The sequence below is a fragment of the Pristis pectinata genome, chromosome 2 (assembly GCF_009764475.1).
Source record: "Pristis pectinata isolate sPriPec2 chromosome 2, sPriPec2.1.pri, whole genome shotgun sequence".
Classification (NCBI taxonomy): Eukaryota; Metazoa; Chordata; class Chondrichthyes; order Rhinopristiformes; family Pristidae; genus Pristis; species Pristis pectinata.
In genome coordinates, this window is record NC_067406.1 from 62,820,935 (window position 1) to 62,846,497 (window position 25,563).

The window sequence follows — 25,563 nt, forward strand, 5'->3', positions numbered from 1 at the left end:
ACAGAGGCTGGGAGGTGATAAATGGAGATGACACAAGGCTTCAGGTTATGGAATCTGATAAGAAGGGAAGGTGAAGAGTGAAACCAAATAAGAGGGAAGGTGGCCAGATAGGAACAGTTGGGGGAGGGAATAGGGGACCCAATGGGAGGAGTGTATGTGCGATGGGAAAAGTAGTAGGTGGGGGAGGGTTTGGAAAGAAGAGTGTGTGTGGGAGGACCTTGGTAGATCAGAAGCTGAGAGAAAGGGATGGAGGGAGCAGGTTATCTGAAATTGGAGAATTCAGTGTTCATGCTGTTGGGTTCTACCCAGGCAGAATATGAGGTGCTGTTCTTCTAGTTTGTGTTTGACCTCCTCCTGGTAGTAGAGGAGGCTGAGCACTTGGTTGAGTGTGGGAATGGGAAGGGGAATAAAAATGACTTGCAACTGGGAGCTCCAGATAGCCATTGCAGATAGTGCACAGGTGCCCAGTAAAGCAGTTGCCTAGTCTGTGCTTGATCTGAATGAACCAGGGAGTCATGAAGAGAGTGATCCCTGTGGAAAGCAGAAAGGGGTGGGGAGCGGAAGATGTAACTGATGTTGGGATCATGTTGTAGCTTTCAGAAATGTCGAAGAATGATTTGCTGGATACAGAGGCTGGTGGGGTGAAAGATGAGGACCAAGAGAAGTCTATCTCTGTTCTGTCTGGGGGAGGAAGGTGGGAGTGAGGTGCAAGAAATGGAAGAGATGTGGGTGAGGACTTTCATCAACCACAGTTGTTGGGGGGGGGGGGGGGGGGGGGGGGGGGAGGGAGGAGTTTCCTGGAAAAGGAGGACATCTCAAATGTCCTGGAGTGGAAGGCCTCATCTCGAGAACACATAGCTAACTGGAGTCCGAGAAAGGGATATTATCCTAATGAGAGGCAGGGTGGGAGGAGATGTAGTCTAGTTAGCTGTGGGAGTCAGTGGATTTGTATTAATTGTCAGTGAATATTTTGTCTCCTAAGATGGTGACAGAAATAGTCCATGAATTTGAGGGCAGAGTGGAAGTTAGTAGCAAAGTTGATTAAATTGATGAGTTCCGTACAGGTGTAGGAGTTTGGAACAGGTAGCCAACAAAAGGGCATGTGAGTGTCCACAGCTACACCCTTGATCTGTAGAAAGTGAGAGGAATCAAAAGAGAAGTTGTTCAGGGTAAAAACAAGTGCTGCCAGGCAGAGAAGGGTGTTAGTAGAGAACTGGTTAGATCTCTTTTCTAGAAAGAAACTGAGAGCCCCAAGGCCTTCCTCATGAGGAATGGAAGTGTATGGGGATTGGACTTCCATGGCAAAGATGAGGCGGTGGGGACCAGGGAATTGAAAGTTGTTAAACTGGTGGAGAGCATTGTTAGTGCAGTGCTCACTTGAGAAAAATTGTTGTAGATTTTGTCCCTGGTTATCTCTGCTGATGTATTTTTCCTGCAACTTTGAAAGCCATTTGTCTGTGTGGTAGAATTCCCCAGATCGCAACTGTTTTCCAGTAGCTTTTCAGAAGGGTATTCTTATGATGATTGTTATGTTTGTATTCTGTTCTCTTAGCCTTGCTCATGATTTCTAAGGTCACATCCTATGTCTTCTGGCTAGGCTGAACTAAGTCAGCATTAGCAGCACATGAACCTTCGACATGCTTGGTCTTTATGATTCCTCTCCAGCTTGACTGTTGAAATAAATACACACTTTGCACACATTAATGTAGCATTCTTTCCAGGTTATAATGTAGTTGATCTTTTTGGTGGAGCACTTGATAAATTTTCCATTGTTCAGATTCTACCTAATTTGTTTTGATTTATCCCTTGGATTCAGAATTATCAAAAGATGTGTTTTTGAACTAGTCTTATGCCAAAAGTTTAGCATTCTGTCTTCTATTTAAGGCCATTGGATTTTTTTCTGTTAGAGTATGTACCAGTTTGAAACAGATGTTCACTCAAACTGTTCGGGTCACTTTTAATGAACAGGTGCTTTGGAAAAAGTTTTGCATATTACAAATAGAATATGTGAATTAGAAGTGCCAAGGCACCTAATTAAAATACAAACATCCTGTTGGTTTAGTTTAAATATATTTGATTAGTAGTTTTATTTTAATATACAGGAAGGATGTTAGTAAGATTGAAGAGTGCAGATGAGATTTACAAGAATGTTGCTGGGTCTTCAGGATTTGAGTTACAGGGAAAGACTGAGCATGTTAGGAATTCCTTGGAGCGGAGAAGAATGAGGGGAGATATGATAGAGGTTTACAAAATGATGAGGGGCATAGAGTTAATGCAAGTAGACTCTTTCCACCTAGATTAGGAGAGAGAAGTATGAGAGGACATGGCTTTAGGGTGAAAGGGGAAAGGTTTAGGGAGAAGATTAGAGGGAACTTCACTCAAAGAGTGGTGGGAGTGTGGAATGGGCTGCCATCTGATGTGGTAAGTGCGGGCTCACTCTTTTAAGAGTAAATTGGATAGATACATGGACGAGAGAGGTCTGGAGGGGTATGGGCTGGGGGCAGGTAAATGGGACTAGCAGAATAATGTTTCGGCACAGACTAGAAGGGCCGAATGGCCTGTTTTCTGTGCTGTAGTTTTCTATGGTTCTATCTTTTGCCCCAGGTCAAATTTTTTAAAGTACTGTATAACTCGGCCTGTTAGGTTCAGGTAAGCTCCTCAATAAAAAAAACTATCAGACAGAAAGTGACAGAAGGGTGGAGAAGTAAGACAAATTAAGCCCATAGAAGGTTATAAATTATCAGAAAGTTGGTAGTGAGAAGAAATGGCAGATCTGTTCACAGCAAATTGTTGCAGCAGCTGGGACTATCCTTTATAAATCTAGCAGTCATTATTATACCTATAAAAAGAAAGAAATTCACATGCCCATTTATAATTTGGCAGTTAATGGCCAATACTACCTTCTGATAAAATGTTTAATTTTGTGTCTAAAGTACTTGCAAGAAAGATCACGTACGGACAACAAACATAAACAAACAAGAAAAATTCAGCGGAGGGATTTTTGTTCTGCTCCTTACTGGCTACAATTTGTACAGGTTGGGGAATAGTAAAATGTTCATTAGTCTTTATCCACTGACGCCTTGCCTACCTGAATTTTCACAATTCTTGGGTTGGAGAAAACTTCCTTGAATCAAAACTCAATATACACAATTGTATCTTCCATTCAGCTTTTTGGATTGTATAAAGAATTGCATAGAATGTATGCAAAGAAATTGGCATTTGTTGATATTTATGCTCCAAATGAACCAATTCCTATCCTATATCATTTAATCTAATCAACATATCCCATTATTGCTTTCTCCCTCATGAATTCATTTGGCTGTTTCTTAAATGCACCCATGCTCTTTATCATTTATCCCTAACAGCAGCAGATTCCATTTTCTTTGTACTCTTTAAGTAAAAAAAAGGTTCCTTCTGACTTTTCTAGATATATTTGTGAATATTTTCTATTTACAGCTCTAATTTTGCTCTTTTCACTTCTAGTCAAATGGAAGCACAATTATTGCTTGGAGACTGATCTAGATTTAAAATTGGAATAAAAGTGATCTGTTTATTAATTCCTGGAGACTAATTTAACCGGAACTTAATAAAGGCACAATTCTGTGATTGTTTGTGTGTGGGTAATTCGTACTCAAACTTTTACAAGGATGTAAGTAATTCAGTAATTTGGCTGATATAAATTCACATGCCTGAAGCTTTAGTATGTCATGAGTTTCCTTCCAGAGGAGTTTTGAGCAAGAAATTATGATGGTGGCTAGGAAAATGAAATCTAAATTATACAGAGTGGCAAAGGAAAAGGGAACATACAGATGGAATACATATGTATGACATATATTAAGGTGCATTTGATTTAAGAAAATGCAGTCCTTAAGATTTGTTAGAAATCTTAATATTCAAGCATAGAGAGAGCTTGTGTGACATTGCATTTTGCTGTAGCAATGTATTATGTAATGGTGTAAGAAGCTGGAGGATTTTTGTTTTGATACTATGGATCTCAGCTGTACTGTTGTGGGGTGGTGTAGAGTGGGGACTCAGAATTTTCATGGCTTAGAAGGAAGGCTAATTTATTGCTGTGGTGCAGTTGCCTTTAACCTGAAAGCAGATTTCTTCTTCTGACCACTCCCCATAACACCCACCTCCTCCTCCTCCCACGAGTTTCCTTCCTTGTTAACTTCTGATTGTACTGGTTTAGAGTGAACCTTTTTTTTAAAAAAAAGAAATTGTTGAAACCATAAATTTATAGATTTATTTAGTGAGCAACTGAATGTGTCAGTGTGGATGAATTCGACTTTCAATGATATTTGACTTCTAACGAGGGAAAATTCTGACAGTTACCCAGGGCATTTCAGTATTTGGTCACAGTAATGTTAGCAGGAGCCTAAGAATACATTGCATGTTGTCATAGAATCTTAAAATAGCAGTAGCATGAGACCATTCAGCCTATTGAATTTACTGTGGCTCTTCTGATGATCATTCTGTGTTTTCAACCAACTTCCTATTTTTCAAGGCTGCTACTGAGTTTGTATCCACTGCCCTTTCACTTGCTGCATAAAAAATGTTTTTCCTCGTGTTACTGCTAGCATTTTTGCTGATGTACCATTTGTATTAATTCTGAGTCTTAATGCTATTGAAACCTTTTTCCTGCTATAATCAGACTATTGTGTACAAACATCCCTAGGTCTACTTTGCAAACATGCTCTTTAACTTGTACTGACTCATTTCATTCTTCCTCCAAATCTATTAACTATTGCTTTGGCTATATTTAACCTCACTTGCCATGAATCTGTCCATTCCTCAACCCTGTCTGTCCTCTGAAGTTGATTACTATTTTTATTACTATTTACTACACTTGCAAATTTCATTCCATCTGCAAACTTTAATATTGTCCTTTGTAACTGCAAACATTAAATGATAATCATTAATTATTCATTAATGTATTGAAAGTGTCAGTCACACTCTTGCCTCTTGAGTCGGAAAGCTGCGGGTTAAAGTTCCACCCTAGAGATTTGAATAATGCAAGAACCCTGCAGAGAAAACAGAAACGAAAACGTTAACCAGAGATTTATCAGAGTTTAATTTAAAAACCTAGCATATTCTAGCTGTTTGTATGTCAACTTCAAAGTTGTACTTGCAATAAAAATTGTTAATATACCTGATTTAATGAATCAATGCAACATAACATTTCAAAAACAAGATTAGAAATTTAATCACATTACATGTGAGTTTGAAAATAATGGCATTCCTAGTTATTTTCATTTGTTCTATTTAAAACTGCATGACTTCGGGGCTTGTGCTCCTGTTGTCGGAAGTAGTTTGTAAATTAGATGTGTTACCTATTGTTCAGGATCAAGGATACTTGCTTCCATGTTGGTTCTGAGATGGCTGATGAGTCAACATGAAAAGTGCAGATTCTTCAATGGATGGGGCAGATAGGCAGGGTGGGAGGGCAGATGGTTTGTGACATGATCTATTCCCACCACTTATGGGCTTTCATTGGCCTTGAGGCTCTCAGTACCTTCTTGATTGGTTCTTCAGTTTGAACACTGGGCCAGCAAATCCCAGTAATCCTTGGGAATGTTGCATTTTTTCAAGGAAGCTTTGAGCCCATTTTTGAATCTTTTTTTCCACCTGGTAATCTTTCCTCATGACAAAGCACAGTAGTATCTGTTTTGATGTGGCCTGCCCATCATAGTTGACCCAGTATAACTAGGGCCTTGATATTGAGGATGTTGGTCTCGATGGTTTTTTTTGCACTATTTATTTATTTTGTAATTTATAGTTATTTTTGTCTCTGCACAGTACTGATGCCGCAAAACAACAAATTTCACGTTGTATATGTCTATGATAATTCTGATTCTGGAAAGAATTCTGGTTTGCATAACCTGGTGCATTTGACAGACAGAGTTAGTGGTATTTTTCCATTGCATCAACTTGTGTGCTGTAGGTGGTCTAGGTTATAGAAGTGCAGGATTACTAATGCTTGGTAGATTGAGTTTTCTGCCAAGTCTGAGGTCTTATTCTTAAAATATCCTTTTCCTCAATTACCATAGGCTGTGCTGACACATTAAGGATGCTGATGGATTTTATTATTAACATTTTCTTTGCCAAGAGGTGGTTCCTGAGATATGGGAAATGGTCCATCTTTTCCAGGGTCTTCCTGTGAACCTTTATTGTCAGAGGGCAGTATGTGACTTGCAGATGTGAAGTACAAGACCCATCGCTTTGCACGTTCCATCAAAAGTGTTGATGATGACTTGGAGCTTTGCCTCTGAGTGCCCAAATGCAAGCATCACCTGCATTCTGCAGCTTACCTAATGAAGTTTGGTGTTTTGTCACCATAGCTTCCCATTAGTTTTGAAGATTAGCTGCCCTTTGCAGGAGGTTTGTTGGAGGTGAGGCTCAACATTGTGGCAAGAAAGATTAAGAAAATTGGGGTAAAAAGTAATAGGGATAATCCTGTCTTGCATCAGTGGTGGGTAAACTATTGGAGAAGATTCTTAGGGACAGGATTTACAAGCATTTGGAGAAGCATAGTTTTATTAGAGATAGTTAAAATGGCTTTGTGAGGGGCAGGTTGTGTCTCTCGAGCCTAATTGAGTTTTTCAAGGAGGTGACAAAACAAATAGATGAAGGTAGTGGATGTGGTGTATATGGATTTTAGTAAGGCGTTTGACAAGGTTCCCCATGATAGGCTCATCCAGAAAGTCAAGAGGCATGGGATCCATGGAGACTTGGCTGCCTGAACTCAGAATTGGCTTGCTCACAGAAGGCTGAGGGTGGTAGTAGATGGAAAGTATTTTGCCTGGAGATCAGTGACTAGTGGTGTTCTGCAGGGGTCTGTTCTGGGACGCTTGGTCTTTGTGATTTTTATAAATGACTTGGATGAGGAAGTGGAGGAGTGGGTTAGTAAGGTTGCAGATGACACTAAGGTTGGTAGTGTGGAAGGTTGTCATAGGTTACAACAGGATACATATGGGATGCAGAGTTGGGCAGGGAAGTGGCAGATGGAGTTCAATCTAGAGAAGTGCGAATTGATGCACTTCAGAAAATCAAACTTGAAGGCGGAGTACAAGGTTAATGGCAGGATTCTTAGCAGTGTGGAGGAACAGAGGGATCTTGGGGTCCAAATCCATAGATCCCTCAAAGTTGCCGCGCAAGTTGATAGGGTGGTTAGGAAGGCGTATTGTGTGCTAGCCTTAATTAGTTGGGGGATTGAATTTGAGAGCTGCGAGGTAATGTTGCAGCTTTACAAATCTCTAGTTAGACCACACTTGGAGTACTGTGTTCAGTTCTGGTCAGCTCATTAGATGAAGGATGTGGAAGCTTTAGAGAGAGTACAGAGGAGATTTACCAGAATGCTGCCTGGATTGGAGAGGATGTCTTATGAGGAAAGGTTGAGTGAACTAGGGCTTTTCTCTTTGGAGCGATGCAGGATGAGAGGTGACTTGATAGAGGTGTATAAGATAGAGAGAGACTGGACAGCCATCATCTTTTTTTGCAGGGCAGCAATGACCAAAACTAGAGGATGTCTGTTTAGGGTGAATGGAGAAAAGAGGTTTTTTTTACACACAGTGGTGAGTGCCTGGAATGCACTGCTGGGGGTGGTGATAGAGGCTGATACAGTAGGGATATTTAAAAGACTCCTAGATAGGCACATGGATGCAAGAAAAATGGAGGGTTTTAGGCTGTATAGGAGGGAAGGGTTAGATTGATCATGGGGTAGTTTTATATAGGCCAACATAATGTTGTGGGCCTAAGGGTCTGTACTGTGCTGTACTGTTCTATGTTCTAGAAAGTGTGTGTGTGTGTGTGTATATATATATATATATATAATTAATATATATAAAAAAATATAAATATAAAATGTGTGTGTGTATATATGTATGTATATATATGTGTATATATATATGTATTATTTTCCAGAAAGTTCTTGGGGCAGTGGCACAGCCTTGTTTGACTCTAGTCTTCACTAAGATTAGTTACAATCAGGGTTAGAGTACAGCAAGTGTAGGATGGAGATGAATTTTCTGTGAGCAGCTGAATTTGATGAAGGGTTCCACAATCTCTTTCAAATGATGGAGTCGAAGGCTTTGAGGCCGTGGACAGAGGCTGGTGCTGATCCCTGTAGTTTTCTTGGAGTTGTGCATTGGATGGACGGAATTTGCACAATGATTTGGTGAGTGGCTCCACAGGGAAGAGGCAGTTGGGGCAATGAATTTTCCTGCAATGCTCAACAGGGAGATGCTTTGGTAGTTACTGTAATTTGTCTCCTTTCTTGAAGATGGTCATGATTCCAGCATCTGAAGTCCCTAGCCTAACCTCCTTTGGTTAGTGGACCATTGGTTTCAGTGGGGATATCGTCTCCGCCTGAGGCCTTGCTATTTTTGAGTTATGATTATGGCTTTCTTGACTTCTTGCCATCACTTCTGACCAATGAGTGAATAGATTGCTCTGGAATGGGAGTCAAGGGGACAGTCATGATTGAGAAGATCTACAAAGTGTTCCTTCCAGCAGGCATTGATTTTCTGTGTCCCTTATCAGTTCACACCTGTTCCTGTGTCTCAGTGGGGTCTTGGGTGTTTGGCTGTAGATGGAGGTCCTGGATTTTCTACTGGACCTCTGCCTTCAGTTGTTTCTTTTCCCTGGAGGAAAGCTGGACCTTCCAGTCCAATAATGGTTAATTAGCTCCTCAGACTCCTGGTCATTTTCATCAAACCAGTTCCTGGTTCTTGTTAACGAAGCCAAGAGTCTCTTCATGAGTGTCAATTATGGCAGACTTTAGGGTAGCCCACGAGTTTTGGACACTTTGCTGCTTCTGTCAGATGGGAATTTTCAGGTTGCTTACGAGGCATTTGGCTAACCAGTGCCACAGCGGTATTTCAATTTTAATGTGCACCATAACTTAAAATTGTTTTCAAGAGGTGGATAAATTGGAAAATTTTATGGAGACATTTGAACACAAGGATGAGAATGTTAAGATTGAGTTGCTGAATAAAATTCAGCATACACAAAATGATAGATGAATTGGATATCGTGTAAATTAATTTATGGGAAGCAGAATTAGGCTTGAGCTCATATTTGCAGATGCTGGTCAGCTAGGAGAGAGATGCTATTGCCAAGAGTTTCTTGGGTAGGCACGTGAATATGCAGAGAACGAAGGGATGTGGACTTGTGTAGGCAGAAGGAACTAGTTTAGTTAGGCTTTGAATTACTAGTTTAATTGGTTCAGCACAACATTGTGGGCTAAAGGGCCTGTTCCTGTGCTGTATTGTTCTATGTTCTAAATATTGATAAGGTAGATAAATCTACAGGGCCTGATCAGATATATCCAAGAACAGTGGGAAGCTAGAGGAGAAATTACAGAAGCCCTGGCTGAGATGTACTGTATGCATCGTTCGTGACAGGTCAAGTTCCAGAAGACTGAAGGGTAGCTAATGTTGTGCCTTTATTTAAGAAGGGATACAAAAAGAAAAACCTGGGAACTACAGGCCAGTAGGCCTAACATCTGTGGTAGGTAAGTTACTAGAGGGGATTCTGAAGGATAAGGTATACAAGCATTTGGAAAGATGGGTTGATTAGGGATAGTTAGCACAGCTTTCTGCATGGGAGATCATGTCTCATGAATTTGACTGAGTCTTTTGAAGAAGTAACCAAGAAGATCAATGAGGGCAGGGTGATAGACATGGTCTATATGGACTTCAGTAAAGCCTCCAAGGTTCAGTATGGTAGGCTGCTATGGAAAGTTAGATCATAGCTAGTTGGATACACAATTAGCTTGACGATAAAAAGCAGAGGGTGATAGTGAAAGGTTGTTTTTTTGGACTGGAGGCCCGTGACTACTGGTGTTCTCCAGGGGTCAGTGCTAGGCCCATTACTATTTGTCATGCATATCAATGATTTGGATGAGAATGTACAAGCTTGCAGATGACGCTAAAATAAGTGGTGTCATTGACAGTGAAGATGGTTATCAGGACTTGGAGGGATCCTGATCAGCTGGGTAAGTGAGTTCAGTGTAATTCGGATAAGTGCGAGGTGTTGCATTTTAAGAAGACAAATAAGGGTAGATCTTTTACAGTGAACGGTAGGTCCCTGAGGAACATTGTAGAATAGAGGGAGCTAGAAGTACAAGCACAGTTTCCTGAAAGTGGTGTCACAGGTAGACAGAGTGGTGAAGAAGGCTTTTAGCATGCTGGCCTTCATCCGTCAGGGTATTGTGTGTGATAGTTGGGATGTTATGTTGCAGTTGTACAAGATTTTGAGGCTGCATTTGGAATATTTTGTTGGTTTTGGTCACCTTGCTATAGGAAAGATGCCATTAAGCTGGAAAGAGTGCAGAGGAGATTTGTGAGGATGTTGCCAGGACATAGGACTGGGTTATGGAGAGAGGTTGAGCAGGTTGGGACTTTTTTTCATTGGAGTGTAGGAGAATGAGGGGTGATCTTATAGAAGTGTGTCAAATCGAGGGCATAGATGGGTCAATGTGTGCAGTCTTTTCCCCAGGGTTGGGGAATTGAGAACTACAGGGCATAGATTTAAGGTGAGAGATTTAATGGGAACCTGAAGGACAACTATTTCACCCAGAGGGTGATCAGTATATGGAATGAGCTGCCAGAGGAAGTGGTTGGGGCAGGTACATTAACAACATTTTTAAAAAAACACTTGAACCGTTTAGAGGGATATGGGCCAAACACAGGCAAATGGGACTAGCTTAGATGGGAATCTTGGTTGGCATGTATCAGTTGGGCTGAAGGGCCTGTTTCTGTACTCTATGACACTGACTCTAGTTTGCAAGAGCATATTTCAGGATTTCAGTAACAGCGGTGTTGATGTCCACCATTGGTTTTACATTTATTAAGAACTATGTTGAATAGTTTTGTGTCTTCTGTTGGTGAATAATATCATACACTTCCTTTTGATCAATGATGTTGAAGGAATTATAACAATTGAAAAGATTCCAATGCATCCTTTCTCTCACACTGGAATCTTATTCATCTTAGCAAAGTTATTCAACATAGATCTTAATAGATGTAATAGATGTAAAACCCAGCATTTACGTGAATGGTGGAAATTTTCTGCATTGTGTATTTCTGATAGCATTAGAAATATATCTAGAGAGTATTCCTTGGCAGGATACTTTTGGATTACGTTTTCAGAGTAATACAGCATGGAAATGGGCTCTTGGCCCAACTCGTCCATGGTGCCCGCCAAGCTTGTCCCATTTGCCTGTATTTGGCCCATATCCTTCTAAAACCCCTCCTATCCATGTACGTATCCAAATGTCTTGAATGTTGTTACTGTACCTGCCTCAACCAGCTCTCTGGCAGCTCATTCCATATACGCATCACCCTCTGCGTGAAGAAGATGCCCCTCAGGTCCCTTTTAAATCTTTCACCTCTCACTTTAAACCTATATTCTCTAGTATTTAGTTCCCCTTACCTGTCTGTGCCCTTCATGATTTTATACACTTCTATAAGGTAATCCCTTAACCTCCTATATTCCAAGGAATAGAGTCCTAGCCTGCCCAAACTCTCCCTATAACTCAGGCCCTGGAGTCCTGGCAGCATCCTCAGAAATTTTCTCTGCACTCTTTCTAATTTAATAATTTCTTTCCTATAACAGAGTGACCAAAACTGTACACAGTACTCCAAGTGCGGTCTCACTAACGTCTTGGACAGCTGCAACATAACGTCCCAACTCCTATACTCAGTGCTCTGACTGATGAAGGCCAGCGTACCAAATGCCTTCTTCACCACCCTGTCTATCTGTGACAACACTTTCAGCGGACTGTGTACTTTTACTCCTAGGTCCCTCTGTTCTACAATGTTCCCCGGGTTGTAGGTTTCCCTTTTATTTCTATCTTTGTATATTTCCTAAAAGTGGCCAATAATAAAATAATGTAAAATAGTCAACTGTATTTTTCACTTGAAATATAAAAGATCACTTGAAATATAAATCTCCAAATATTGTAGCCAGCACCAAAACAGTGTAATTTGTTGGCTTTGTAGTAATATGAATCTGCTGAGAAGACCAAGAAAATTCTTAATGACTATGTCAGAAAATAACTGCTTGCTTGTTGGAGAAGGCTCTGGTTGGAATATGTTGTCATTTCACTTTTTAAAGTGGTAACAGTTTTGGTCTCCTTGAAATATTGGAGTCTTTATGATAGAACTCTTGTTCTGGTTGATCAGAATTTTTTAAATTCTGTTTTCAAGATATGGGTGTTACTGGGAGGACCAGCACTTAATTTCCATCTCTGATGATTGATAAGAAGGTAGGGGTACTTCCATAAAGTTTTTGAGGATTAAGACCAGCAGTGTTGATGTAATGATAGTAACTCCTTCTGTTGTACCATTGGCGTGAAGTAGTGAGAAATGAACACTTTTGTTCTCACTCCAACATGTCATGATGTGTAATGATTTGGCTTAAAAGAATGGTGAAAGCCAATGCCATTAAATGGCTGTAAAAGGGAGTTGGATAACTACTGAAGATAAGGTGTTATGGAGAAGAGTGTGAATGTTGCCTGGCTCTCTTTCAATGTGCAGATTCAAGCTCAGTGGACAAGAACTCAGCAAAATAATAATGAAGAAAATAATGACACTAAGAGGCAACATCACCAGGAACATCCCAACAATTTTAAAGGAAGTAGGCAAGAACACTTGAGATGCCCTAACTTTAGACTTCTAAAGTTTGATTTGTGAATACTGAAAAATTGTGCCTGCTACTCTATTATTTAAGTGAGAGAGTGAAACCAGTTAATCTAGTATCTGATGTTGGAAAGTTGCAAGTTTATAATCATGAATAGAAAAACTGACTGTGTTGAAAATGTTCAGCTGCATGAAGTGAGCCAGCTTGATTTTATAGGGTAGGTTGAACCTGACACACCAGATTGAATTTTTGGAAGTGGTTACTAAAATAGTGGATGGGTGAATGTCTTCGGACTTCCAGAAGGCTTTTGATAATGTGTCCCATGAAGGAGTGTTCGCTAAAGTTAAAGCTAATAGAATTGGAGAAAAATTATTGATCTGGTTAGGAAATTAGTCTTCCATTGGTGGAAGGAGAATATAGATAATTGACAAGGTACCTCTCATAAGGATCTCTGGAAGTGCAATGATTTATCCTATTTATAAATGTTTTGGATGACAGGATAGGTGGTTTTATATCTGAATTTGCTGATAACGCGCAAAGGTGGCATTATATTCACTGTGGTTGGAAACAGATTACCATGAGTTATTTGTCCAAGTGAATGAGCAAAATTGTGGCAAATGGATTTTGATGTAGGCAAATAAGAGTTTATCAACTTTGGATCTAAAAAGATAGAATAATGTCTTCAAAAATGTGAAAAGCTCGTGATGATCCAAGGATATGGGGTAAAGTACCATAAATATGTAGAGAAAATAATCAAAAAGGCTGATAGAATGGTGATTTTTATGTTATGTAAACTAGGACACAGGAGGGTAGAAGTTGTGCTATACCTTTACAGTGTCTTGGTTGGATTACATCTAGTACACAGAGCATTTCTGGGAACTGCACTTTAGGAAGCACATAGTGAACTTGGAGAGAGCATCGAGGAATTACTAGAATTGTAAGTGGACTCCACAGGTTAGGTTGCAAACTGGTGCTTAGAAGGATGAGGATGATTTGATTGAAGTTTCCAAAAATTAAAGGTAACCAATGAGATCAGTAAAGAATGATTTTATCTGTTGGTTGGGGCATCTGGTTTTAGGGGGATTTATTTTTAAAAAATTATAGTTGATCATTTCAGGAGTGAAGTTTGAAAACACTTCAACCCACAAGGATGTTGGAAGTTCAGAGCTCCATTCTTTTCCACACAACAGTTGGTGTTTAGCCACTTGTTAATTTTAGATTGAGTTAATTGTCTTAAAGCATATGGAGTTGGACCACTAATCAATCATGGTAGAACAGGCCCAAGGGTGAAATAGCCTACTTATTGGTGCTTCCTTATGTTTTATAAATGGTTATAATCTTAAATGATAAGTGCTGCTGCTGCAGAGGAAAGGAAAGAATCAAGATCTGCAATATACATGCTAACATTCTATAAATTTCTCTAATTTCGTGAAAGACAGTCTAATTTATTGATTTGCACAGCAACATAAAAGGGTAGAGGATAGACAAATGGAAAACTAGGGACAGGAAGGAGAAATATTAACAGGGTTTGGTAGCATATTTGTTGCTGTAATTCTAGTTTGGAAACTTTGGTTATTGTTAACAAGAATTGATCCTGGAGAACCCCCTTGTTTTGTTCAGGAATGAAATAACCTTGGGCTTACTCTGCCCTATTTTTCCAACCCTATCTCTTCAGTCCAAATTAAATATTTAATTTTTTCTTGGGTATCATTAGACATTTGATAAGGAAGCTTATTGATTTGTTGTGTGCCTAAAATACCATATAGGGCTGGGATTTTCAGATGTCTGAAAAGTTGATTGGAGGTAATTATAAAGAAGGCCAAAGAACTTCAGGAGGACATGGGATGGTAAATTTAGTAGTTAGATGTTAGTTGAAATTTGTCATTGAGGAATGAAAGATTTGACACCTTGGGAAGAATGAATGCTAAATGTAAATATTTTAAAGAAGCAGATGAACTTGAGCTAAAATATACCAAAATAGTGAGGACATTCTGATTATTTTAAAATTTTAACAGTGTAGAGGAGTACAGAGTACTATTAGCAGAAATACTGCTAATATTGTATAAATCATGGATTGAAATGAAGATGGGATGCAGTGTTCAATTTTAGTTCCCTATATAAGGAAGAATAGCCAAGTCATTGGAGATTTAACTGGAAGATGCCAGGGAGATGAAAATTTGGAATTGGTTTATTATTGTCATGTACCTAGGTAAAGTGAAAAATTTATCTTGCATACCGTTCATACAGATCAATTCATTACAATGCATTGAGGTAGTTCAAGGTAAAACAATAACAGAATGCAGAATAAAGTGTTAGTTACAGAGAGAGTGCTGTGCAGGTAGACAATAAGGTGCAAGGTCATAAGGAGGTAGATTGAGGTCAAGAGTCCATCTTATTGTACTAGGAGATCATTCAATAGTCTTATAACAGTGGGATAGAAGTTGTCCTTGAGCCTGGTGTTATGTGCTTTCAGGCTTTTGTATCTTCTGCTTGATGGGAGAGGGGAGAAGAGAGAATGTCTGGGGTGGGTGGGGTCTTTGATTATACTGGCTGCTTTGAGGCAGCAAGAAGTATAGACAGTCCATGGAGGGGAGGCTGGTTTCTGTGATGTGCTGGACTGTGCCCACAACTCTCTAAGAAAACTTTCCACTAGAACGGAAAAAGTTGATGGATTTCATTTGGGCTGTTCAAAATTAAGATGTTTGGAGGAGGCTGGTAGGAGTAAATACTCCTAGTTTAACATCTCCACAAGCATGAATGGAGAAACTGTAGTTTTTAATCAATGACGAGGAATTGATTACTGTAATCATTAACAGTTCCAGATGCAAAATGAGTAGTTGTTTTTAAGTAGGAAGAGGATGAATATTGGAAAAAATTAAAAATAAAAATGTGGGGAAATAACAAGAATTGTTTGAATTCTGGTGCATGCAACTGGCAAATTCCAGTATTTTTTGTTTTTAAAAAAGGAGACATTTTACCAACGATCAGTAATATAAATGAATGTTTAGTTTGAGACTTTTAACAAACAGTGAAAAAATCACATTGGCAATTTGAAGTTATCTTTTTCAAATGTTGATTGATAGATCACTTTTTTTCTGTATTTATGGATTCCCTTTTTATACTATTTGAAATGAGTGACCCTTTTATAAATTCATCTTTTGGGTCCTTTTTAATGTCTCTGTCATGGTACAATTGGAATTGCAGGGGCCCTGGCAGAAATATTTAAAACGTCCTTAGCCATGGGTGAGGTGCTGGAAGACTGGAGGATAGCTAATGTTCTTCCGTTGTTCAAGAAAGAGTCTTTAGAATAAGCTGTGAAATTATAGGCTGGTGAGCCTGATGTCAGACATTGGTAAATTATTGGAAGGTATTCTAAGGGACAGGATAAAAAAAAGTGTTTGGATAGACAGGGCCTGATTAGGGATAGTCAACATGGCTTTGTGCGTGGTAGGTCACATCTAGCTAATCTTGTAGAGTTCTTCGAGGAGGTTACCAAGGAGGTCAATGAGGGAAAGGTGGTGGACGTTGTTTACATGGACTTTAACAAGGCCTTTGACAAAGTTCCATATGGGAGGCTGGTCCAGAAGGTTGGGTTGCTTGGCATTCAGGATGAAACAGTCAATTGGATTCAGCATTGTCTTAGCAGGAGAAGCCAGAGAGTAGTAGTACATGGTTGTCTCTCTGACTGGAGGCCTGTGACTTGTGGTGTGCCACAAGGATAGGTACTGGGTCCTTTGTTGTTTATCCTCTATATTAATGATTTAGATGATAATGTAAACACCAAGATTGGGGGCGTAGTGGACGGCGAGGAAGGCTATCAAAGTTTGCAGCATGATCTTGACCAATGAGGAAAATGGACTGAAAAATGGCAGATGGAATTTAATGCAGACAAGTGTGAGGTGTTGCACTTTGGGAGGACAAACCAGGGTAGGATTTGCACAGTGAATGGTAGGGTTCTGAGGTGTGCGGTAGAACAAAGGGACCTGGGAATACAGATCCATGATTCCTTGAAAGTGGTGTCACAGGGAGATGGGGTCTTAAAGAGAGCTTTTGGCTTATTGGCTGTCATTATTCAAGGCGTTAAGTACAGGAGTTGGGATGTTATGTTGACGTTGGTGAGGCTGAACTTAGAGTATTATGTGCAGTTCTGGTCACCTACATATAGGAAAGATATCAAGAAGCTTGAAAGAGTGCAGAGAAAATTCCCGAGGGCATTGCTGGGACCTGAGTAAAAGTGAAAGGTTGAGTGAAGGGAGATCTTATAGAGGTATACAAAATTTATGAAGGGTATAGATAGGGTGAATGCATGCAGGCTTTTTCCCCTCCGGATGAGTGAGACTAGAACTGGAGGTCATGGGTTTAGAGTGGAAGATGAAATATTTAAGGGGAATCTGAGGGGAAACTTCTTCACTCAGAGGGTGGTGCGAGTGTGGAATGAGCTGCCAGCGGAAGTGGTGGATGCGGGTTCAATTGTAACAATTAAGAGAAATTTGGATAGGTACATGGATGGGAAGGATTTGGAGGGATATGGTCTGGGTGCAGGTAGATGGGACTAGGCAGAAGATCAAGTCAGCATGGATTGGATGTGCTGAACAGTCTGTTTCTGTGCTGTAGTACTCTGACTCTATGATGGCACACTAACCCAATTGTGAAGGTCATGGCAAATTCTAAACAAGTGGAGTATAAATATTGTGATGATTAAACTGTCAACATGAGTTATCACAATACCTTTCACCTACATTCAGCTGTGTTCTTATTTTTTGTATTTTTTGTTGGTGGGAGAGGGAGGGGGAAAAGAATTGAGGTTCTCCATATTTTCCCTATGCAAGCCTCTCTCTACAGTGAACTGAACCATGGTCTTCTCCTATTCTGCAGTCAAGAAGTGAGGTTCAAGCAGGGTGAGCCAAATGACATTATTGTAGTCGTTTTCCCTTTTCTATCTTAAAAAAAAATGCCCTCTTCCCACCAATGTCTTTTAAAAGCAAGTGTGAAGCACTCTTGACTATGACATTCCTCCTTGCATGGTTAATTATATAATAAACCAAGAGGAGTGCCACTCTTGAAGCACGAAGAAACAGTTGTCTAATTATTTATTCAAACACTAAGGAAATAGTTTCAAATGGCGATGTGTTGGAGAGCATGCCTGGTTTGATTCTGAAAGTGTGTTGTATTGAGTACACTAATGTCAGTTAGAAAATCAGCTGGGATGCTAAAGTTTTCTTCAGCGTCTTTATTTAACCACTTAATGGCTTGTGGTTTCATTAATAAAGCCACTGCTTATTGCCCATCCTTGAATTGTCCTTGAGAATAAAGCGGTGAGCTGCCACCTTGAATTGTTAATGTGCAAGATTGGCCAAGTTTGCCATCCACTGCCTAATGCACACAGAATTTCAGCTGCTAGTTGTTCACACAAAATAACATTCCATTCTATTCACTTAAGTGGAAGCAGGCAGCCAATACTTTTGCATGCATTTAGCACCAGCAATCAAAAGACTAATATAAAGTATGGAAACAGGCCCATTGGCCTAACTGGTCCATGCTGACCAAGATTCTCATCTAAGCTAGTCCCATCTGCCTGTGTTTGGACCATATCCATCTAAACCTTTCCTATCCATGTACCTGTCCAAGTACCTTTCTTCCCCAAGGAATTGCACTTTTTGCTATCAATGACTGGAAAACCTAATGGGAGATTTCAAGAACTGCCATGAATAAAAGTCTAGCTGCAGATATTCTGGAAACCAGTACATGGAAGATCAGTATATTCAGGAGAGTAAGAAAGAAAGTAGGATGGGGGTCAAATGAATGTAAGCATCTAGCTGATCACACTTGCTGCTTTTGGGGTGTATGTTGTGAATCACTATTAATTTTGCAGTTGTGAAATTTATTTTTCATTGCTGTAGCCCAGGAAATTTTTCTTTCAATTTTGTTAGCAGTTGCCCTGAACTGGAAAACATAAACTTTACTGCCTCAGCAAACATTTAAAAAAAAAATCTTGTGGTAACTTAAAAGGATAAGTACACAGCACAAATAAAGCTCTTTCATAATCCTACATTGATTATCTCCCATCAATGTTGACACTTCTGACTACTGCTGTATAAGCTTGGCTTATTTTCTGCAAAATCCATATTGTATAACCCGACTTGTAAGGCAGTAAATTCCTTGAAGGAGTCTGTTCCTTAAAGGATCATCTGCTTGGATTTCAACCTGATTGTGCACAAATGAATCCAAAAGAACGTGCTGTCCTACTGTTATAGGCTGGTTCACTATTCAAAATGAGCTTGAATTTTATCAACCAGATTTTCTTACAGAGTTCGGTGCTTGAGTAAATCCTATGTACCATTCTTGATTGTTTATAGACTAAGTAAATATTTTGCTTAAATGAAAAGTGAAACTAAAGGGAGTTGATAGATATCTTCTTGAGCTGTAATAATATTGATCTTGTAAGGAAATCCTGTTAGACTATTTAAAATTTTCATTGCACTCGACTGTACTTCATGTAAAGCTGTGTTTGTATTTTGTTAGAGGATATCATTCTGTGAAGTTATAAAATGGTTACATGAATGATCATTGTAGGACAACTGAAGTCTCCTTTGAAGAGCTCCTGCAGTCATTAAGTAATCTGAAGTTAGTAACGATTCAACGAGAAGCAACTCTAGGCGACACCTGGTTGTGTTCCTAGAGTAGGGTTGTAATTTTGACTTTCCATAATGTGATGCTGCATCATCTGCATATGCATCAAGAGATGAATGTTGAAAAAGAGATTTTTGTTGATTTATAGTTTTTTAAATGCAAATTCCCTGAGAGATTTTATTCTGTATCTCAATTTTTTTAGATAGTGATTTGTGAATTCTCTAAGAGCATAATGTGGGGGTCGCCTGTACAATCGAGTGAGTCCCTTGAGTATAGAAGGTGTAGGAAAGTACTTAAGAAGGGACATAGGAGGGCAAAGAGTAGTCATGAAATATTCTTGGGAGGTAAGGTTAAGGATAATCCTATAAATACGTTAGGAGCAAGAGGATAGCTAAGGAAAGAGTGGGCCCCTTTAGAGACCATAGGAGTAATCTATGTGTATACCTAAGAGATCTGGGCAAGGTCGTGTGAATACTGGTCTGTATTCGCTAAGGAGAAGGACATTGGGGATAGTGAGGGAAAAATTAATTGTCTGGACCATGTAGGTATTAAGATGGAGATATTAGATATCTTCAAACTCATGCGGGTGAATAAATCCCCAAGGCTGACATGAGATCTATCCCAAAATGCAATGGGAAACAAGGCAGGAGATTGCTGGGTCCGCAATGAAGATTTTAACATTATTAGTCATCAGTGATATACTAGAAGGCAGGAGGGTTGCTAATGTCCTTTATTTGAGGAGGACAGCAGGGATAAACCAAGTAACTACAGGTCAGTGAGCCTTATGTCAGTGATTAGAAAATTTATTGAAAAAAATTCTAAGAGACAGGATTCATGTTCATGTGGAAAGGTAATAACTGATTAGTGATGGTCAGCATGATTTTGTGAGGGTGAAATCCTGTCTCACTAATTTGAGTTTTTTGAGGACGTAACAGATTAATTGAAGGCAGGGGAATTGATGTTGTCTTTATGGACTTCAGTAAATCAGTTGACAAGGTCCCACGTGGTCGGCCGGTCCAGAAGGTTAAGGCACATGGGATCCAAGTCAAACTGGCTAATTGAATCCAAAATTGGCTTGGTGATGTGGAAGGATATTTTTCTGATTGGAAGTCTGACTAGTGGCATACCACAGGGAATGGTGCTGGAATCTTTGACTACTTGGATGTCAATGTAGGAGGTATGATTAGTAAGTTTGCAAATAGCATGAAAATTGGTGCTTTTAGTGAGGAAGGTTGTCCCGGTTACAACAGGATATTGATCAGTTGGAAAGTTGGGTGCAGTGTTGGCAGATGGAACTTAATGCTGAAAAGTTCAAGGTGATGCATTTTGGGAGTGAAATACGGGTAGGAAATATGCAGTAAATGGAAGAACACTTAAGGAATGTTGCTGAACAGCAAGACGTAGGGATCCAAGTCTGTGGTTCCTGAAGTTGGCAATACAGGTCAATAGGGTGTTGAAAGCATATGGCATGGTTGTCTTCATAGATCAGTCTGTTTTTTCTCTCCATGGTAGCTTTTGTTTATTTCAGATTTCCAACATCTCTTTCTTCCTTTTGATTTATGTTTATTTTGATGAACAGAGATCTTGAAGTTTAAGTCCATGGTTCCCTGAAAGTGGCAACATAGTGTGATGAAGAGGGCAAATGACATGCTTGCTTTCATCAGCTGGGGCATAGAATGTAAGAATTAGGATGTCATGTTGCAACTTTTACAATATACTAGTTAGGCTGCACTGGAGTTCAATGTGCAGTTCTGGATGCTACATGGTTGTGCTGGAGAGGATGAAGAGATTCAGTGGGATGTTGCCTAGATTAGAGGACATTAGTTATGGGGAGAGATCAGATCGGCTGGGCTGTCTTCCCTGGAACGAAGGAGGCTGAGGGGTGACTTGATAGGAGTATATAACGTTATGAGAAGCATACATAGGGTAGATAGAATCCTTTCCCCATGGTAGGGGTATCAAAAATGAGAGGGCCTAAGTTTGTAGTAAGAGGTAGGAATTTCAAAGGAGACATGAAGGAATATTTACACAGAATGGTTGATAGCTGGAATGCACTGCCAGAGGAGGTGGTGGAATAAGAAACAATTACTATATTTAGAGACATTTAGACACTTAAATAGGCAAGGCATAGAAGGATACAGTCCTCATATGAGTAAATGGGATTGATATAGAGCACATTTCAGTACTCTGACTGTATGACTCTACTTAGCATGAGTTATATAAAAAAAAGTTTGTAGTGGTGTTGTGCAGGAAGTTTTCACAGAACTATCTATATCTGTTACATTTTACAGAAATGAAGTAAATATTAACTGCTTCCGACATTGAAGATACTTGTTTAGTTACCTGTGCAGAGTTATAAGATTACATACTAAGTCATGCTAATGGTACCCTTTTTCTTGCCTTTCCAGGTGTGGAACAGTTGGTATCTATTTTGCTTTGACATGCAGTAATGTATATAAAAACTTTTAGTTAGATAAGAAATCCTACTCTGAAAATATGCCCATGAGAAGCTACAAAATCTTAGTTTTAAGATCTATTGATTGAATGGGATTTGACTTGGATAGGTTCCCATAGTAAACCAATAGAGCAAACTAGTTATCTACATCAACATTGGGTGAAAGAATTGACTGCACTAACAGCTGCCTTGTAACTTTTCTGATTAAGGTGCATCATCTAATTGAAGTGGGGAAGGGAATAGAGAAGATTGTATAACATCAAAATAATCCCTGTGTGGGAAATGCACAATCATGCCTTGTTCAACAAGTTTCCAGTGAAAGAGTATTCTCAAGTTTCAGTTTGAACATAGTCTATTTAGAACATGATATGAAAGTTGATCTTGTGAAATTGGAGATCCAATGTGTACTGAAGAATGTGGATTAGGCTGTACAAACATATTAAGATTTCCTAAATCTTGAGAAACTTAGGAATTTTTATATGAAGAATGTTGAAATTATACAAACTCATTAGTTTGATTTTACTGTTGTGGTTCTATGTACTCCAGTCTTCTGGATGATCTTAACTGTGTGAAAACCTTCCAGACAAACCATTTTACCACATATAATTTGTACTTTGTGTGTGCAAGCTTACCATCAGTTTACATAGAACATTACAGCACAGCACAGTACAGGCCCTTCGGCCCACAATGTTGTGCCGACATTTTATCCTGCTCTAAGGTCTATCTAACCCTTCCCTCCCACATAGCCCCCTATTTTTCTATCATTCATGTATTTTTTTTAGTTTCCCTGAAGGGCCAAATGACCTATTCCTCCTATTTTCTGTTTTCATACCCTTGTATAAAATTGGAATACTATGCATTTCAGAGATCCAGTGAAAACACTGAACATTCCTAGGTTTGGTATAGCTAGAGAAGTGGAGTATAGTTCTGTCTGTATTACCCCAACTTAGGATCAGTCTTTATGTATTTATTTTTGCCCAGTTTCCTGATTTATTTATTTATTTTTTTTTTTTTTTTGCACCCTTTGTTTAATCTACTGCAAATATTATTCTACATGTTGTCATCAAGACTTGGATTAATCCCATATGCCCAGCTACTTTGGCTTCCTCCAGTGAATCATTTATCTTCCTCTTTTTTTGTAGTTTTATCATAATTGCCTGAATTTATGATCCAACTTATTTTTTCTCTAGAATCCTGGTTAATCTTCTAGCTTTTGATTCATCATTACTATCCACCCTGAAACTTAGTGCACTAATCTATTCCTTAATCTCACCAATGATGGTGGCATAGTGGTTACGTTACCAGGCTAGTAATCCAATGCTAAAATTCCTCAGGTCTGTGTCTGGGTCCAGCCATCTTCAGCTGCTTCATCAATAAACTTGCATCATTAGATAGAAGTGAAGGTGTTTTCTGATGATTGCAATGTCCAATTCTATTCATAATTCTCTCAGCAAATGAAGCAGCCAATGGCATGGGCTGATAAGTGGCAAATTACATTCGTGCATGAAAGAGCCAAGCAATGACTATTTCTAACTGTGGCTAGTGTTAGTGCGTGTGACATGTAGGTAACTGCAGTGCATTTTATACCAAGGCTACTTTGACAGAACTCTTCAACCCAACTGCCTCTACCATCATGGAGGACAAAGGCAGCAGGCACAACATGCCATCTCCTGGTGCCCTCCAAGTCACAACTACCCTAATTTTGCAATTATATTACCAGTTCTTCAATGTTGCTGCATTTAAATCCTGGAACTCCTTACCCAACAGCACTACTGGAGTATCTTCTCTAGAAAGATTGCAGCTGTTCAAGATGTTCAAAATTCATCACCACCTTGAGTAATTAGGGAGGGGAATTAATTGTGACCTTGCCAATGAGGTCCAGGTCCCAAAGAAATGATTGGACATCCTGAGTTTCGGAAAGGGTACTGCAGAAATGGAAATCTGCCTGGTCTTTATCAGGTTATGGATGAACTGGGTGTTACTGCAGTTGGAAAGTAAGTAGAGAGAAATTATTGTCTTATGCCACTGTCAGAAAGTCTCTGCAGTAAATTTTTTGATTTTGTTTTTGACTAATTTCTCAGATACCTGTTACCATGTGCAATCTGAGAGTCCTACTCAATACTAAATTTAGGTTTTATTAATTAAACTAACTTGCTGTCCCCGGAATGAGAATATTGATTTCCACCACTGGAACATTGACCTCTACCTTGCCAATATTGCTGCTGAAATATTCACTGACAGCTTTTCTGCCAGAATTCTCCCTGGCCTGCCAAGTACCAACTTATCAAGAATCTGCTCCCACCTCTTAAGCCGCTCACTCACCGCTCTGATCCTTACTGACTTGTATTGGTTCCCTATTGCTGGATGTACTACTTTCAGAAATATCATTCATTATGCTTAAACAACCAAATAACAGCTTTTCCTGTTTTATCATATAAACCCTCCCCAATCTTGCATCCCTGCCTACATCACTGCTCATCCAAATATGGTCTTCAGTGAGTTTTTCCCTGTGCTCTACCATTAATGCCAGAACCTAAAGCCATCTTGACCTTCATTCTAGAACTTGTTTCAAAATGCCATTTTGTATTTGCCACATTTTTCCCTCTTTCCCCTGCCCTCCATAAATCACGTGATGTCCAACATGTTCTCCCTCTATTAAAATCTTGTTTGCTTTGCTCTCCTACTTCAGCCTGCTGCCCAGTTTAAAAGAAATATCACAATTCATTTTGTTGCAGCTGTGCTGTGTAAATGCAGATTCTTGATATCTGATGGTTAATGTGAATCAGTACTAATGTATACTACTTAATTCTTTCCAGTTAGCTTGTCTGTTTGAAGATATAAATGTGCTATCAGATGAGGTCATCCTCCTTGAATTTGCATCCTGTTACCAAAATTGCACCTAATGTAGGATGAAGATAATCTCCATTTGTTTTTCTAGTTTTCACACTATTATGATAATGTTCTGCTGGATTGATCTGCAGCAGGTTGTTCAATAATAACAGTTGCTTGCTACATCTAAGACTCTATTCTCATTCAAATATTTTATCTTTTTTTCTTGCAGGGCACCAATGCCTCTGCTCTGGAGAAAGACATCGGCCCAGAGCAGTTCCCAATCAATGAACACTACTTTGGTTTGGTTAATGTAAGTCTATTACACTTTTTGAAGGAACTAATACAGAGTGATTATTGTTTCAAAGAATAAGCATTTGTTTCAAAATCAACAAAAAATTTGTCTGAATGTGACTCTCTTTCTCCTTCCTGGAGGAGACATTCTATTTCTGGTGAATTTGGGGGGAAAAAATAGGGTTGTTTCTGGTAGAACACTGGAGATGAGGTGATTTAGGAGGGTTTTTCCTCCTATAAAAATGAGTAGGATAGCTAGAACTGGACTATGATTGAATTCTTTGTAACAAAGTTTTAGAATGAAATCTTAAAATATAGGACTGAGGGCTAAGAGAATCCTTTTCAATCTATGGAATGTAGAGATAGTGAAGAAAACATCTACAATGTCAATGTTTAAGGATTGGTTGTTGAAAGGAAGGGGAATAAAGAGATAATTTAGGGACGTGTAACTTGGATTAAAGATTTCCAGCTTCAGTGAAATGTGACAATTCTAATTAACAGTATGTGGGGAAGTAATTGAATCTTACTACAAATATCTTCTTTTATCTTGGACAATTTTGGTGGATATCACTTAAAGTGCCCCAATCCATTGAGCTAGTTGGACTTGGTTTTTGTTTTGCTCACAATGTGCTGATATTACTATGACAGACTGTCTTAGGTCTGAAAGAGAACTCAGAAGGGGACAAAAGAAGCTTGTTAAACTGTGGGGA

At 39.2% G+C, this 25,563-nt stretch overlaps 1 protein-coding gene across 2 annotated transcripts in view; it reads left to right on the top strand.

The window, feature by feature from the left end:
* The window catches only part of usp46 (ubiquitin specific peptidase 46), a 60,036-nt gene that overhangs the window by 5,227 nt on the left and 29,246 nt on the right, over positions 1-25,563 (top strand). For both annotated transcript variants that reach the window (XR_007958124.1, XM_052037893.1), the window contains exon 2: positions 24,792-24,872. Coding sequence is in view for 1 of the 2 variants with exons in the window: in XM_052037893.1 (XP_051893853.1) it covers positions 24,792-24,872 (81 nt within the window). In the remaining variant the exon portion in view is untranslated. The remainder of the gene's footprint in view (positions 1-24,791; positions 24,873-25,563) is intronic.